Below are 17,761 nucleotides of genomic sequence, written 5' to 3' on the forward strand. Positions count from 1 at the left end.
TGAGCAATAAAATGCTCAGAATTTATTTTACTGCCCAGGTGATTTTTTTTTTTTCAACGCAGGTAAAATTTTATGTGAATGTGTTCTGCCTAAGTGATTATCAATGCTTTGCCACTGTGCTCAAAGTAACATCAGGCAACTGGCTGTTGCTACGGCCTAGAAAGAACATCAGAGGAAAATTTCCATCCTGTTAAGAGTACCTACTTGCAGTTGATCTAATCTTTACTTTCTCAAAATTGTTCCAGAATCAAGATATCCTGAGATAAATTAAACAGATGTCATCACTTTCTCAATTAAGAAAATGATTTTATTCTTGACACTGAGCTTAAGACATCCACTCCAAAAAAAAAAAAAAAATCTTTTTACTACTATAAAAGGAGATACAATTTTTAAAAAGGAAAGAAATCTGAAATTCTAGGAATTCAAAAGTTCAATTTGGGATGTTTTCCTAATAGATAAAATCAACTATAAAAGCAGGAATTCGATAAAATGTTTTTTTTGTTTGTTTGTTTTTCCCCTACAATCTTCAGTTAGTGGAAATTTACAAAGGTCAGGTTGGAGGACCCCAGACAGATGTGAGTCAGGTGATGCTGAGCTTGAATAACCCCGCCAAGGAGCAAAGCCCTGAGAGGTGAGCCTGTACCCACCAAGGATCAGCCAATTGTGATCTGGGCGGCACTGACAGGGCATGGTTGAGGTGGAGAGGAAGACAAGGAAACAGAGGAAAGAGCAGAGGATGCAAAAACTGCTAACACATTCTGTGGAAAAGAAGAATGACCTCATGGTTGTTTTGATAGGGGAAAACAAGAGGCAGCAATGGTGGAGCAAGATGGAGGCACAAGGCGGCATGCAGTAAGGAAAGGGGAAAATGAGGGTGGGAACAGGAAGAGGCAGAGAATGTGCAGGACAGAGCCACCTGGAAGGAAGAGAGCCGGAGGAAAGAGGGCATTGTTTTAAAATCACCCACGTTCGTGTTCTGGAGCAGGGACGACTGCCATCGCATCTATACAGACAGGTTTGAGGGTCTGTGAAGAGGGAGAGGAATGGGACAGCAGGTAAGTTTTTCATTAGCAGTAAAAATCCTTCAGAATTATTTTGGTGCCGGGCACTGTGTTCCATGCCTGTAATCCCAGCGCTTTGGGAGGCCGAGGTGGGAGAATCACTCGAAGCCAGGAGGGTGAGACCAGCCAGGGCAACAAAGTGAGTCCCCATGTCTACAAAATTAAATATATATATATTATTTTGGGAAGAGAAGAGACCATAGACACAGAAAACTATAGAAATCAAGTAGGAACAAGCCGTGAAGGTCAGGTTCAAAAAATACTAACTTCTGCATTTCCAAGCTAGTAACAGACATCTTTTTTCCATAGCACTCACAAGAGCAATGCCATGTCGCATAGCAATCTTGGCTCCCACACAGGTTTCGGGGGTGCCAAAACCTACCCAGAAGGGCAAAGGTGGCTCAGATGGTGCAGAAGAGTGTTAGGAACATAGCCTTTGAGGTTGACCATTGTTCAAATTTGTTGTGACTCAATTACCTTGTGGTAAGTTAGTTCTTCTCCAAACCTTTATGTTTTAGTTTCTTCATTCATAAAACAGGGCTAAAATTAGTACCTTATAGGGTTATTATGAGGCGTAAAGGGGTTATTGAAAACAATGTTCTCTGCAGTGTCTGCCAGTATCAACATGCAACGAATGCTGACTGCTAGCCACAGTATTGGCTATATAAGAAATAGCTTATTGTTTGCCTTCAAAAGTCAGAATGACTAACATACCACCTAACAAAATCAGAAATGTAATAAAACTGGTAATAGATAATCCTCTAAGTTAGCCAGGAGAGTGGAAATTGAGAAACCTTAATACAGCCAGTTAGAAAAATTCTGTAGTTGGTTTCCATCATTTCAAAGTATCTGTTCCTTTGTATGAGCACAGACTGTAAAGTTCTTCCTTTATTTCCTTTTTTAAAAAAAGACTAACATTACTAGATAATATTGTCATTATAAAAGAAAGGGAAGGCACAGTATAAATATTATAAATGTCATGGGAGAAGAAACTAAGAAGGTGAGGTAGTCACCAGTCTGTGAAGGCATACCTCAGATCCAGGTCCCAGGTGTGGGCTGGGCCCTGGTGCCTCTGGAGAAATGTGTGGATACCAAGCAGCAGTAGTGAAAGCGAAAGCCCAAGAGCGCCTCCAGTGGGCGAGGCAGAGGTTGTCTGTAAGTGGCCCATGGCTGGGGCCTTCAGAAGGGAGGCCTTCTCCCCGCTCATTTGCTCTGCAGCAGCTGCCCACAAAGCTTGTAAGGAGTAAAACCAGTTTTGACTTCTTTAGAAACAGAATCTTATACATCTCCCGGACCCTGATGTTTTGAGGCATAGGCAGATATGAAAGGACAATTTTAACACAAACTCTTTGCTTAAATCTATCACCATTCAACTATACAATCTTCAGCCTGAAAACAGGGAATTGCCCAACATGGAATATTTAATCTGGTAATCATAATTATCTTTCCTGACAGCCTCATGTAGAGAATACTTAAATCATGGCTAGGTATGGTGGTGCATGCCTGCAATCCTAGTAGTCTGGGAGGCCAGACAGGAGGACCACTTGAGGCCAGGAGTTTGAAAATGCCCTGGGCAACAAAGTGAGACCCTATCTCTACAAAAAGTTAAAAAAAAAAAATAGCTGGGCATGGTGACATGCATCTATAGTCCCAGCTACTAAGGAGACCAAGGCAGGAGAATCACCCAGGAGTTCAAGGTTGCAAGGACCACATTACTGCACACTATCCAGCCTGAGTGACAGAGCAAGATCCTGTCTCTAAAAAAAAATTTTTTTATTAAAAAAATTCAAAATTAAGCCAGGCATGGTAGCTCACGCCTGTAATCCCAGCACTTTGAGAGGCCCAGGTGGGTGGATCATCTGAGGTCCGGAGTTTAAGACCAGCCTGGCATACATAGTGAAACCTTGTCTCTGCGAAATTAGGTGGGTATGGTGGTGGCTCATGCCCGTAATCGCAGCTACTTGGGAGGCTTGAGGGAGAACTGATTGAACCCAGGAGGCGGAGGTTGCAGTGGGCTGAGATCGCACCAGTGCACACCAGCCTGGGTGACAGAGCAAGAATGTCTCAAAAATAAAAACAAAATTAATTTTTTTTTAATTTATAAAAATCATCTATGGCTATTTTTAGCAGAATAAAAGAACTTCAATAATAAACCGGGCTGGCCGTGGTGGCTCACACCTGTAATCCCAGCATTTTAGGAGGCCGAGGTAGGTGGATCATAAGGTCAGGAGTTTGAGACCAGGCTGATGAAACCCCATCTCTACTAAAATTACAAAATTAGCCGGGTGTGGTGGTGCATGCCTGTAATCCCAGCTACTTGGGAGGCTGAGGCAGGAGAATCACTTGAACCTGGGAGGTGGAGGTTGCAACGAGCCAAAATTGTGCCACTGCACTCAAGCCTGGGCAACAAGAATGAAACTCCATCTCAAAATAATAATAATAATAATAATAATAATAAACAACCAAATACCATGATGTAGATCCATGGAGCATGAAAGGCTGCTCTTTGGGGACTGTCTGTGCAGTCACAGGTATGTACATATACAAAGGCAGAGACGACAGTGACATTGCCTTCCAAAGACGGGAACGCCAGCACTGTCCTGGTATGAAGACTTGTCATAAATTGCAAAATTACCCCCAACAGAAGTTTCCAGCATATGCTATTTACCACTGATTCCAAAAGTTTTATTTATTCATTCACTTAACACTGTTTTAGTCTGGATTTCATCACAAGCAGACCCTGGGACAAGGATTCAGGACAGTGGTTTAAGGGAAGAAACACTTGGGAGGGAAGTGGAGACGTCATAGTGGGGAGGAGAGGCTGTCACAAAGGAGTGTTACTGAGCCTGTGATACTGTGGGTAAGTGGAACACAACCCCACAGGCAAACTCTGGGAGCGGGGTAGGGGCTGCTGCCTCTTGACCTGAAATGTGCACAGGAATCTCCAGGGTTGTTAAGCTGCACATTCTGACGTCAGCAGATGTGGGAAGGGCCTGGGATTCCGCATTTCCGACAAGCTCCTGGTCTGAGGGTGAAGGGTGCAGACCTTATGACTTAGTGCTATAAACCCAAGGGCCATGGGGACTAGGGTACATTTACACTGGGATGAAGGCTGCTTCAAGGTGTTATTCCTGGACACATCCAGCAGGCCCAGATGGAAACACAGAGCTGCCTTCCTAGGCTTCGGAGAGGCCTCGGGCACAGAGGCAGAGAATGGCCACTAAAGGGGTTTGGCAATGGGCATCTGTTACACTTACTGGGCACTGATGATGGACGCACCATGCAGTCTGCCAGGGATACAGCAGGGGAAAAATCGGTTAACATTCTCTGTCAATGTCAATGTATATTTATATCAAATGAGTGGGATCTACCATATCTCAGGTAGGAGTGCAAATGCGAAAAATGATGCCAAAAAGTGGGTTAGAAAGCGTCAGGGTGGGAGGGAGCGGAGTTTGAAAATTTGACTAGACCCTCTACAAAGCTGACTCTTGAATAAAGATGTTAAAGGTGCAAGAGTGAACCTAGGAATACCTGAGAAAAGGCTATTCCAGGTAGAGGGAGGAGCAAGGGAAAAGGCTCTAGTGGACCCGGCAGGTTCAGGGAAGAGTAAAGTTACTGAACAAAAGAGCGGTAGGGACAAGGTCAGAGAGGTTGGGGTGGGGGACCAAGTTCTGCAGGACCCTAAGGATTTGGCTTTTGCTCTGTGTGGCGCTGAGGGCTACTGGGGCGTTGAACAGAGGAGGGAAAAGTGACTTCTCGCCGTGGTGGTGAGAGTATACTGCAGGAAGCCGGGGTTGAGGCGGGGAGCATAGTGACAGGGCTACTGCCTAAGCCCAGAAGAGAGCACTCGGAGCTTGGACCACCGCAGCACAGTAGCAGCAGTGGGGGAGCTGAAAAGTAGGATGGCAGATGTGTACCAGAAACACAGCTGATGGACTTCTGCTTTTACACATTCATAAACTGCTTGTGGGGCATAAGGGAAAATCAGGTGTCAAGGATCACTCCAAAGCCTTGGATCTAACCTATTGAGAAGACAGAATTGCCATTATCTAAGAAAGGGAAGGCTCACGGGAGCAGTTTGCGGGGAGGGGGAATCCAGCAGTGAGGTGGGAGCCTGTGAAGTTTCAAGTGTCTGGTTGATCTCCAAGTGAATGTGTCAAGAAGACGGTTGAGACTACAAATGAAGAGTTCCAAGAAAATGTCCAGGCAGGAGAGGTGAATTTGAGAGTCATCTGCCTATAGGCTGTATTTAGATCACAAAGGCTCTGTTTCCTGAGAATATCAAAACTCTGTGTTACCAAAAAGAGAGAAAAAAAAAAAAGGATTTTGGACTGCTGAGCCCTGGGGCACAACGAGACCTGGAGGACAGAGTATGGCACAGAATTAGCAAAGGAGACAAGACAGGGTAGGCCGAGGAGGAGGAGGGAAAGCTGGTAAAGGTGATCTCAAAGGAGAGCCAAGATCAACATGCTGGGTACTGCTGGAGGACCATGATGAGGGATGAAAATGGACCTGGACTTCCCAAGGAAGTGGGAACTGGTGACCTGGATGAGAACAGGATTTGTTGAGCAGAAGGGGTGAAGGATTCACTGAAGCAAGTTCAAGAGAGAATGGGAAAAAAAAAAGACAGCAAATAAATCAAAGGGTCTGCTGTGATGGGCACAAGAGGACATGAGATCGTAGTTGGAGAGTAAGTAGGGCTAAGAGAGAATTTTCTCTAAGATGGAGGAGGTGACAGCATGGTGCAAAACAATGTGAATGACCCTGTAAAGAGAAGAGCAATGCCAGGGGTAGTGGCTCATGCCTCATCTCAGCATGCTGGGAGGCAGAGGCCAGAGGATTGCTTGAGGCCAGAAGTTTGAGACCAACCTGGTCAAGAAAGTGAGATCCCACCTCTATATAAAATGTAAAAAGTAGTAGGCACAGTGGTGCATGTCTGTAGTCCCAGCTACTGGGAAGGCTGAGGTGGGAGCTTCACTTGAGCCCAGCAGTTCAAGGTACAGTGAGGCATGATTACACCACTGTACTGCTGCTGGGCAACAGAGCAAGACCCTGTCTCCAAAAAAAAAAAAAAAAAAAAAAAAGGCAGTCACAGAGGGATCAGATCGATTTAGAAGAGAGAAGAAAGAATTAAAAATTGTTGGGGCAATGTCCTGCAAGAGGCAAGAGAGGACCAGAATGGTTTTTTGGGAGCTTGGCCTTGGCTTACAGCATGGGATGGAGGTGGGGGCAGAGGTTCAACCATCCCCCGCCATAAAAAAAGAGTAGTCATGGATGATGCAGAAAGGATTAAGAATTGCCTGCCTCAGAGGACCACAATGGTTTGGCTCTTGGCTTAAAGCATGAGATGCAAGTGGGCAAAAGGGTCAACCATCCAAAAAAAAAAAAAAAAAAAAATTGCAAGCAGAAAGGTTAATAGGAGACCTGGTTATTTCACTATGATCCAAAATTTAATCTGATTTTAGTCTTTTGCTTCTAAATTGGCTATTATTAAACAAAGGTCAGAAGAAAACCATTCGACACTCAATTAGGAAAGAGGTCCCCCAGTGAATTCTTTAAAAGATTGTCAGGATAAAACAATTACCTTTATACACTAATTTGTGGCTTGATAAAAATACATTTAGGAATAACATGTACTTGATCTATTATCTTTAATGTAAACAATATGGAGACTTAATGGTAACAAGCATTCAGAAGGAATATTTCCAACATATGTTGTGAATGTCATTAGCTGAGCTTGTCTTCTAAGTGCATTTTTCAATGGTGTGATAGTATTTATTTACCCTATGTTATTAGAAAGTGAATAGTCAGTAGCCTTCAATTTTCACATCAATTGCAGAAAAAAGATTCTATTTTCCACACAGCCTGGAATTGAAATTGACTTAGCATCTCAGAACTGTCAAGAATTTCTTTTGCGAAAAGGTTTGCTTTACAGAGACTATAAAGTAGGTGTCATCCTTGACACTTGCATTCTATATTCACGCCACAGGTCTATGGAAAAGAAACGTTAAAGAACGTCAGAAAAGGTCTGAGAGAGGCCCGGCCGTCATGCTTTGTGCCTCCTCAGCTTCCTCTGCATTCAGCCTGGGCGCTGTGGATGTCAGAGGTTCTCTATTTAAAACTGCTAACCAGGAAAAGAAGAATACTTGAAGAATATGATATCAGCTACCTTAGAACTTGTCTTTGCTAGCAGGTCAGTTGGACATTTATTTTCCTGTGTTAAAAATGGGAACCTCTGCCTCAATTCAAATTAACAGAAGCATACGTTAAGTCCTTAGGATTTACAAATTCAGAACTCATTCCAAGGAAACCTCTCAGCATGTATAATTACAAACCACAGCTGTTCTTTGTCCAGGTGACAAACAAGAAAGCAAATAAAATTATGTAAAATCTCACTGTGTTTCACTTGGAGAAGCATTGCTTTCTATGTGCGTACTTTAACTGCATTCCTTAAATCATCAGCAGATTGCACAGGATGCCACTTGATGTACCAGTGTGAAACTGGTTACATTAATCCCCATGGCAATTAGGGCCCAAGTCATCAAAAACTAGCATGACCAAATAAACCCTCTTCTGTGTGTCTCCTTACTAGAACTGAGGGCTTTCACTTGGGCGGGGGTGAGGGTAGAACTGCAAACTGCTCTCACGTCAGAGCAGAGGTCAAGCCTTCTCACAGGCACTCAACCCAATCCACAATACCCTTTATCAGATGGTTTTCAAGACTTCAGTTACTTATTTTTATTTTTTATTTTCAAATTTTTGTTAATAGAGACAAGGGCTTACTGTGTGGCCCAGGCTTGTCTCAAACTCCTGTGCCTGGAATTACAGGTGTCAGCCAATGCACCCAACCCATGTTTATTTTCAGTAAGAATGCAATACTAACATTTTTCAGGAAAAAGAGCTAACTAAATAAATAGTCTCTGTCTCAAATTCTGGGAAGCCATGAATACTGAAACTGTGAATTAAGGTTTCTTACAAGAGAGAAGGCTTCAATCCAAAGCAAGGACCATTGGAGATCCACCTGCACTAGCATTGGATCTGTGGTTGAAACGGTTGGTCGGGCAGAGTCTTTGCAGAAACATTTATGAAAGAATGTGTGCTCTCTCGACACGTGGTCTCAGCAAACCTTGGGATTACTATGTGCCAAAGTAGCTCTGCTTTTTTCACACAGGAAGAACTTGCTGGTTCAGCCATCTAAGCACAGAAATTTATTTTCCTAGGCCACCAGCCCCGCAACCGTCCATTTTTGGTCTAAACTCTGTAATCCACAAAGGGACTGAAACCTTTGCCAAAACTGGTCCATCTGGTCATGAATCTATCCTTTGCATATCATCCCTGATGGGTGACTGTACCAGCCCACAGACCTCTTTGCCTCTGCCCTGCATCACCTGTGACATCTGCCTGTGTCCCAAGTCATTGGTGGTTACACAACACAACCAAATGGGTGGTGGCCCTTAACAGAATCTTGAAAACTCTCATTCTAACATCCAATGGGTGTGTGCTGATGATTTCTGAATACGCCAGCAGTGAGAGGACTATGGTTTTCCACTATGAAAAGGGGCCAATAAAGAAAGGAAAGAGAAACAAACATATCTCTGCCTTTTCAAGCAGTAATTTAAACCCCAAGCTTGAAATTAAGATCAAAAAGTTCCAAATGGATTAATAAGGAAATTACTAAACCATCAAACTGCTGATGTCGTAAACAAAATTCGTCAACAGCCACTAAGAATTCATTAAAAGTAAATTTATTGTTTGTTTAAAAAAAAACAACAACTGTGCAATATGTGCTGCTCAAGACATGTTTTGAATCGCTTTGTTGTTCATCTCTTCTCGGGCTTCAGTTTGGCAAGGCTAAATGAGAGACATGGTACAGACACACAGTTAGTACAGGTGAGGAAAGCAACAAGAATCTGTGTTCTTTTCTCAAACGCCTAGGATGTATAATCCAAACTACAACATTCAGTTTTAAAACCTGATCATGTTCATTGTGTTCTGAAAATGATCATATTCTAAAAAGGAAAAGAGAGCAATATATCTGATTTCAACCAAACAAGGTTACAAACTAAATTATCTATTTCCTCTTCAAAACTGAATAAAACAATGCTTCGGGGACTCAGGTAATCATTTTAAATGTAATTGGAGGATTCAATTTTAATGGTAATATTGTAACATTACTTTTGCTTTAGCTTTCTGCAGTGATAGGTTCTCAGCTATCACATATGGACAACAGCTAGAAATAAATCTGAGACATGTACAATAAGGTCGCGTCTAAGAACCTTCAATTTTAGAGTACATACAATTTTATGATATTCAAACGATAACAGTTCCAATTTCGTAGCAAAGCAATATCAAATTACACTTACTCTAGGGCTCACAAAAAGAGAGCACATGATTTTAATTTCTTAATATCTGAAAATACAGTATTTTAGTATCTTGCTGGTTATTTCAGTTTGGAGATTAAAAGCTAAGGCAAAACCATGTTGCTTAAGAAGGCTGCTTTCCTTTAAAAATGAACACATTTAAAACATTAAAAAACATCTCTCCCTTCTCCTAAAGAACATACTCAATTTCCTCTTTCATGACAATTTCATATAATTGAAGAATTTTCAGAAATATCCTCCAGCATTAAATTTGAATAGCTGAGTGTCTGAGATCAAACATACACAGACTCAAACTTTGTGCTCCCCGCTCTGCTCTGCACTCTGCACACAGAATGATTACATTTACAAGTCATGTTTACCTGTTTTGTAAGCACACTCAGGTTTCTCAGATACAAAGGCATTTTAATTAAGGTGACAGAAGCTCCTTGGGTGCAAAAGATGTAGTATGTATGAGGAGAAATTAATACAAACAGGAAAAACTTTGCATTTGTTATTTGATTCCTTATAGATTTAAATTTCTGATTTAAGACTTGCATTAAGGCGGCTTTTGTAGTTCATATACTCCATAATTTATAAACAGAAGAGTGATTCATATGACTCACAACATTCTTTCCTAGAGCTGTTTATCAATAATTAAAGCATCTTTGTGACTACCATTCAACGTGTGAAACAGAAAACCATGCTATCTGTATATACCAATGACTAAAAATTACCTACTCATTTCCTCTGGTACAGTATTTAAAACAAGGTCTATCTATTTGACCCTCATCATATTTAACCAAGCATCATAGACAACCTGCTGGGGTAGGAATAGTGTATGAGTGGGGGTCACGGGAAGGCAACAGGATGATGAGGGTAGGACAGGATGGTAGAGGGAGGAGAGTCTGTGAGCCTGTTTCTAAAGGAAAATGTATTACTTCCTCAAGCAGACTAAAGAGAATAAGCTCATAGGCTGCTATATTTACCTACAAATCTAGACTCCCAATACCGAATGTCCCTTAGCCTTTTGTTTTCTGAACTACAAGATAGAAAGAAAAGCATCACAGACGCACCCCTGCTTTATACTTCAGACCTGCATGATCCTCCATATGTGAACCCTCTTGCAAACCATACTAAGAAATATATATATGCACATGCATGTTCTGATTAAGCTGTTTAAAAGCAGCACTGCTAAGGAAACCACATCCTAGTTTCCTTAAAAGAACAAAGAGAAAGGAATGGACCAATTTTTAAATCTTACTGTAGTCCCCTATGTTGTTAGGAGAGAGAGAAAAAAAGAAGGAAACGTAAAATAATCAACCTGAGAGTATATTCACCTCAAACAATCAGATCCAGTAGGTATGGAAGGAAGGTAGTTTAAGAGAATGTTTCAAAAAATCTAACAATGCTTTAAGAGTCTTCTCAAAAACTAATGACTACCATCATCGTGTGAAGGAAGGATCAAGAGCCAACATTCAGTAACAAAAAAGCTATTTCCTGTTTAATACATTATTCTGAACTCATATTCAAGGGGCAATATGTGGCAACCCACTGGGAAAGGGCTGGCGCAGCGGTTTGCAATCTGATAGAACCCAGCCATGCCCAGGGGCACTAGACAAGATGCTGCCACTCTGGTCAAAGGTATTTACATTCACTGTGGGGTACTGTGTTGCTCTGCTGGGAGAAGAGCTCTGTTTTGTGGAATTCCATAGACTTCCTGGTGTAAACACTGCACCATGGCAAATTTTCAGCTATCAGCATGATGTCACTAAACACAGGGCTGGGAAAGCTGCACAGTCATCATTATATAGTATTAGCCCTATGTCCATGCCATAAATGCAAATAATATCAAAAGTAGAGATCACAGTATAGCAAAAATAATTAGGAAGTCATGTATTTTGAGTATTAATTACCTTTGCTTTTTAGATAATGTATTTAATTTTTAATAATGGCTATGTTTGACAACCAGCTTGCAAAGTTTCTAAAAATTGATCAGTTGGCTCTTGCCAGCCAAAGCGGGCCTGACTCCAATATACCACTGATACCACATACCTAAAAAAGTATGACTGTCTGTTATTTTCTTACTAGTCATTCTTAAACACTGAGAGACTATCAGTCTAATTTTTAGTAGCAGGGGGGGAACCTTCAGCCCCTGCACCTGCATATAGAATTTTATTTTCAAGAATATGCACGGTCAACTTCTTTATCATAAAGCTGGCTTTCATTATAGGTTATGGGTACAGGCTATAGATACTGATCTAGAGAAAGCATCATGTAATGCTTGACAGGACTTCTAGAAGAGAGTTGTGTGGTGGTGTTCTTCAAGGTCCCTTAGAAACAATACACATTTCTCCCACACTCTGCTCCTCTGGCCCCAGACAGAAAGCTCTACCACAGGCCTTTCTTCTGGAGTTGCAAGCTACAGAAAAAGATCACTTACAATTAAAGTCATTCTAAGATACTAGAAGTATATTTTTTTATTCCATAACCAGAACAGAGCACTTTATCAGACAAATGTTGGCCAATGAATGAAAACTAACGAGCCGTTAGCTTTCAGTAAGACGTCAGGAGAGCCTCTGGAAGTGAGAATGTGCCACAAGTCTCAGGGGAAGGTTTCTCCCATTTCTAACCCTATAATTTGAAGAAGACAGTAGTACAAATTCCTTCCATGTTAACTGACGGGCAGCAGCCTTATTTCTGTGCACTGTGGAGGTGCCAGTTTATGAGCTGTCAGTCTGCACATACGGAACAAAAAGGCCCTTGGCTAACACAGAAACTGAAATAAAGTGGCAGTTAGAGCAATTTCTTCCTATACGATTCTTGGACACAGAGTATAATGAAGAAACATGATCTGACTGAAAAAGGATTCGAGGGGGAGCCCTATATAAACTAGAAAAACTCTAATGAAAAACTACGAAAATCTCACAGTTCTGAAGCACTGAGAGACAAAACTCTAATCATATTGAAATAAAGTACTGCTCATAGACTAGGCTTTGTGTTAATGTAAGTCTAGAGTTAAATCTCCTTCTTCTATGCACTTAATCAGACATCTACAGAACACATCTGTTGAGCTATGTAGCCTTCAGGCTGGGCCATGGTTCCTCAACTTTCCAGGTCTGACTATCTATAACTCCCTGAGTTATGGAGGTCAATTTCAGGATTGTAAATCAACAAATTCTATGAAAATGAAAACTGTTGTTCGCATTTTGCAATTTTAAAAAAAGTTTTTTAAAAGGAGGGGATCCATAATGCAGGATAACTACTTTTGGAAAAGTCAAATGGCTGTGCTGTATGTTTTCAATTTTAAACCACCACCTTGATATGTTTAGGGGTTTAATTTATGGAACAATCAAGCAATCTTTATATTTAACATTAAATGCCCGAATATTATAAATCATCTTACATGAACGTTTATGGGAGAGCTGCAGTGCAACTTCTGAACAACTTGTCACTTTTATTGTATGGCAATGATTTGTAAAAAATGATATGCTAAGTAATCCTAGAGTATAATTTAGGGGCACAAAAACAACTGTCAAGAAACAGCCAGAGACCACATTTAATGAAATCTTTACAGACTGAAGTAATAAGTATTAAATTAATCAACACAGCTTAATTGAAGCTCTATTTGTAACATTTTTATTAGACTTGTTATTAATGAACCTTTAAATGCTACCACTAACTTTAGTTCTATGTTTAAATTTAAATAATGAACCATTGTTCACACACAAAAAAAGAACAAACACTGCTTTAATAGCCCTTTGTCTCAATGGGACTTTCACTCTTATGCATAACTAAGATACAGACATGTCCCTCCTACCTCTCAACAATTATTTACATGGTTTGGGAAGATATAATCATTTAGGCTGCTAAAATAGTCTGAAAATACCTAACATGAAATCCATAACAAAGTAAAAATGAGGTAGGAAAAGATTATACAAGAATTTTGGTTGATCTCAAAGATAATGTTTTCAAATCTGTGTTTTCAGTGCTTTTTTTTTTTTTTTTTTTTTTTGTTGAGACAGAGTCTCGCTCTGCCGCCCAGGCTGGAGTGCAGTGGCCGGATCTCGGCTCACTGCAAGCTCCGCCTCCCGGGTTCACGCCATTCTCCTGCCTCAGCCTCCCGAGTAGCTGGGACTACAGGTGTCCGCCACCGCGCCCGGCTAGTTTTTGTATTTTTTAGTAGAGACGGGGTTTCACCGTGTTAGCCAGGATGGTCTCGATCTCCTGACCTTGTGATCCGCCCGTCTCGGCCTCCCAAAGTGCTGGGATTACAGGCGTGAGCCACCGCGCCCAGCCGTTTTCAGTGCTTTTAATTTTTTTTTTTTAGAGAATGGAATGATCTGTTGCCCAGGCTGGATCTGGAATCCTGGGCTCAAGCATTCCTCCCAGCTCAGCCTCCTAAGTAGCTGGGATTACAGGTGTGCACTACTGTGTCCAGTTTTTAGTACTTTTTGCTAAGTTCACACTCCTGTATGTTTAAGGAGATTCGGGTTTGGGATTCTGGGTAAAGACTTACCTGAACATGTCTCCCAAGCCCTTCAGCATTCCCTTCTTGGCTTTCATTTTATCCTTCTCCTTATCTCTATCTTTCTTCTTTTCTTTTCCAGTTTTATCCTTTTTTCTATCAGTCTTATCACCTTTCTCTTGGTTTCCATTCATTTGTCTCTCCAGAGAGTGGGAAGGCTGATCACTGGCTGTGGATACAGACTCTCTCCCTGATCTTGAACTTTCTTCTGTGTCTTCTTCCACTTGGAAGGAAAGAAAAAAAAAATAGGCACACAGTGAACCAATGCAACAAAAATAATAAAGCTAAAATATATTCAAGGACTTTACTTTCCCATACTTTTACTGCAGTATGGCCCTGCCAGCAACATGGATTGCAATGTTGTTTGAGTAGAATTAAAATGGAATATGTGAGGTGGATGCCTCCTATGTGAAGATCGTGTGCCAAGTCAGTAGTAGCAGAGAAGCAGCTTCCTGGTGGGATGCTGATGCACCCACAGAAACACCCTCTAAGAATCAGATTGTACACTACTGGAGGGCCCAGCAAGACCTTGTTATACAGCGCAGACATCTAAGGGTCCCATGTACTATATTTGCAAGATGAAAAGAAAGAAAACAAGCAGCCCTTCCCAAAGTGCTTCCTTTCTTCTTGGGTAAGAATAATGCAGATATACTCTGGCCCCTCACTAATTTGCTGGACTACACCATTCAATGTCAGCACAATGACTTCTTTCCTCAGGCTCCCAACATATCCTGCTGACACAGAAGAGCAGATTATTTTGGCTTATATCTACAACAGATCTGCACAGCCTCTGTAACTTTTCTTCGCATAAGGCCAACCTCAGAAGTAAATGCTACCATATATTCTAATCCTAAACAATCTTGCATGCCTATCTGCATCATGGCAGCTGAACAGAGGTAGAGGGAGCCATGAAAATGAGTAAATCAATAAGCTCACTTCTCTGGACTTTGCAGATAAAAGATCTACTTAGTGATAACAACATTCCATTCCTTGATCCAACACTTCGTAAGCACATGGTCCAAGGGCACTTCAATACCCCAAACTTTTTGCAGTTGAAAGAATGACAAGTAATTGAAGTAGGTCTCCACCTACCAAAAGAGCTTTAAACATTTCTCCATTAAGTAAGGAGCAGAAAGGCACATATGAACAGCCACTCTCAGAAATCTTCTTTCGGGACTGGTCAGCTAAGGTTCTCCTCCAAATACAGTGAGAATTATAGGGGCCATACGGTTAATTACTCCGTGAATTCTGAAGTCATTTTTCTTTTTCCAGCATCAACAAAGAAAGTATAGATCAGTATTTCTGAGTTTCTTGTAACAAAGAGCCAAAGAGAATGGTTCGGCCTCTTCCCAAACTTTTGCAAAGAACTGACCTCCAAATCAGGTTAATATATCCTCAGTAAAATTCAGTCCTTCCTCTCCACCAGCAAGGAGCACTTTCATTAGCAATACCCAATTATCATGGGTATAATAAGACCAGCTAAAAGGATCCCAGTATCTTAGATTTCTGCTATTAAACCCTCACAAATCTGAAAAGAGACTATCAAATTATGGTACAGCTATGCCCAAGTAACACAGTTGTGTTTTTGTTATTGTTGTTGTTAAAAAGCCAGCTATTTGTCATAATGCAAAAAACAAAGCTCAGAATTTTTTTTATATTTATTTTTTATTTTTTTTGAGACAAAGTCTCGCTCTGTCGTCCAGGCTGGAGTGCAATGATGTGATCTCAACTCACTGCAACCTCCACCTCCTGGGTTCAAGCCATTCTCCGACCTCAGCCTCCTGGGTAGCTGGGATTACAGGTGCCCACCACCATGCCCAGCTAATTTTTTGTATTTTTAGTAGTAGAATTTCACTATGTTGGCCAGGCTGGTCTTGAACTCCTGACCTCGTGATCCGCCCACCTCGGCCTCCCAAAGTGCTGGGATTACAGGAGTGAGCCACTGCACCCAGACTTTTTTTTTTTTTTTTTTTCTTGAGACGGAGTTTCACTCTGTCACCAGGCTGGAGTGCAGTGGCATGATCTTGGCTCACTGCAATCTCCACCTCTCCAGTTCAAGTGATTCTTCTGCCTCAGCCTCCCAAGTAGCTGGGACTACAGGCATGCGCCACCACACTCAGCTAATTTTTGTATTTTTAGTAGAGACGGGATTTTGCCATGTTGGCCAGGATGGTCTTGATTTCTTGACCTAATGATCCACCAGCCTCGGCCTCCCAAAGGGCTGGGATTACAGGTGTGAGTCACTGTGCCCAGCCCAAGCATATAAATGACTTCAGAAAGGTTAGCCTTCCTCTGTACTGTGAGTTATCTCACTGTAAGCCATTGTCTTCCTCCAAAGGACATGGAGGCTTTTAAGAAAATTTGTTCCTTTTCCTCTCTATTAAGATATAAATAGTAATTGTGCAGGTTTATTAGAAGAAGCCAGTTACAACTAGAAGGACATAGTGAAAATCCATAATCTTGCAAATAATACTGAGTTCAGGCTATAATTTTTTGTGGTGTACACAGAGCAGGGAAAGAATATCCTGGCAACTGGCCCATGGGCTTGCTAATTATGTGTAGCCTTTTCAAACGAGAGCTCCCCCAAAGACTGTAAATACAGCTCAAGCAGGGTTGTAGTGTGTTGCTTAATGCCCTTGAACATGGCTGTGTTCTATCTACTTGTGAACCACTACTTCAACTCTTTGAGATATGGGCGTGGCCACAAATGTGAGATAATTGACCAAATAATTACCGAACAATTCCCAAAAGTTCTCTGGAGCTATGAAAACCTAGGTACCTTGGCACACTCAAGCTAGATAAATGGATGCTAGTGAATTTTGTATAATTCCTGTATGGAAACCTCCTTTCACCTATACTTCCAAAGCCCTTTCTTTGTACAATGTTTTATTATTGCACTTCTCCTATGATATCACGTACATGTCTCCCTCCCATTCTCTAAGCTCTTCAAATGAAGACTGTGGGGCAAACAGCAGCTGCTCATAAATGGCTGTGTAAATGAAAGACTTTTGGTAAGAACTGACTTGTGACTTTATCCTGACCAAACTTTATTTAATTGCCAGGTATCACCATTCCTCTAGCTTTAGAAAAATGCCTACTGTTCTCTCATCAAGCCTGAGAAGACTAGCCACAATCTGACTACAGTAATACGAGGTAGGAATGCTCATAGTATTTGGTTTAGCTCTAATTGGTTTCTGGTATATTTTCATGCTATTATTGTTAGTGCTATATGCATCATTTAATAGATTTTGCGACCCTCTACAATGTCTGAAACTATAAACAGAAAAATGAGCTCAATAAATGTAAATGATTTAGTCTTCCACAGCAACCATTATCATAAATCATGAATGGAACGATCAGTAGTGATTCTGTTAGTTTTCTGCCTAATAGTTTTGGCAGAAGTTCAAGGGGCATATGTCGGCTCTTGGCTTGGGAACAGAATAATGGCAGTGCCTTCACAGCTCACTATATGCTGAAGTCATGTTTGTTGCCAATTCTTTTCATATTCAAAATAATTTTCTGGTGTATGTAAAGCAACTTATTTTCTAAAGTATGTTAAATAAAGTTAGTATGAAATCATTTATTAGCTTCAGGTTTTGTAACCTCATTTTATAAAATTAACACTCCTACCTCTGTTTCCTGGCCCAAGCCAGAGGACTCTTTAAAATGATACTTGCACATTGGAGGATTCTTTATACTTGTTCTGAACATTCTAGTTTAGATAATACATTATCACAGAAACTCTTCTGGGGGTGTACTGATTTAACTAATCCCTTTGAATGCCAACTAATTAAAAATATTTAGCAATATGTAGC

General features: G+C 41.1%; 1 protein-coding gene across 26 annotated transcripts in view; it reads right to left on the reverse strand.

The window, feature by feature from the left end:
* The window catches only part of PARD3 (par-3 family cell polarity regulator), a 717,622-nt gene that overhangs the window by 194,065 nt on the left and 505,796 nt on the right, over window positions 1-17,761 (reverse strand). For 23 of the 26 annotated variants that reach the window (XM_050804766.1, XM_050804769.1, XM_050804770.1 and 20 more), the window contains one exon: window positions 13,938-14,169. In XM_050804766.1, the coding sequence (XP_050660723.1) occupies window positions 13,938-14,169 (232 nt within the window). Of the gene's footprint in view, window positions 1-8,790; window positions 8,913-13,937; window positions 14,170-17,761 lie in introns of those variants that run through there. The other 3 variants (XM_050804773.1, XM_050804771.1, XM_050804772.1) reach the window with 1 other exon arrangement.

The sequence above is a fragment of the Macaca thibetana genome, chromosome 9, assembly GCF_024542745.1.
Source record: "Macaca thibetana thibetana isolate TM-01 chromosome 9, ASM2454274v1, whole genome shotgun sequence".
Classification (NCBI taxonomy): domain Eukaryota; kingdom Metazoa; phylum Chordata; class Mammalia; order Primates; family Cercopithecidae; genus Macaca; species Macaca thibetana.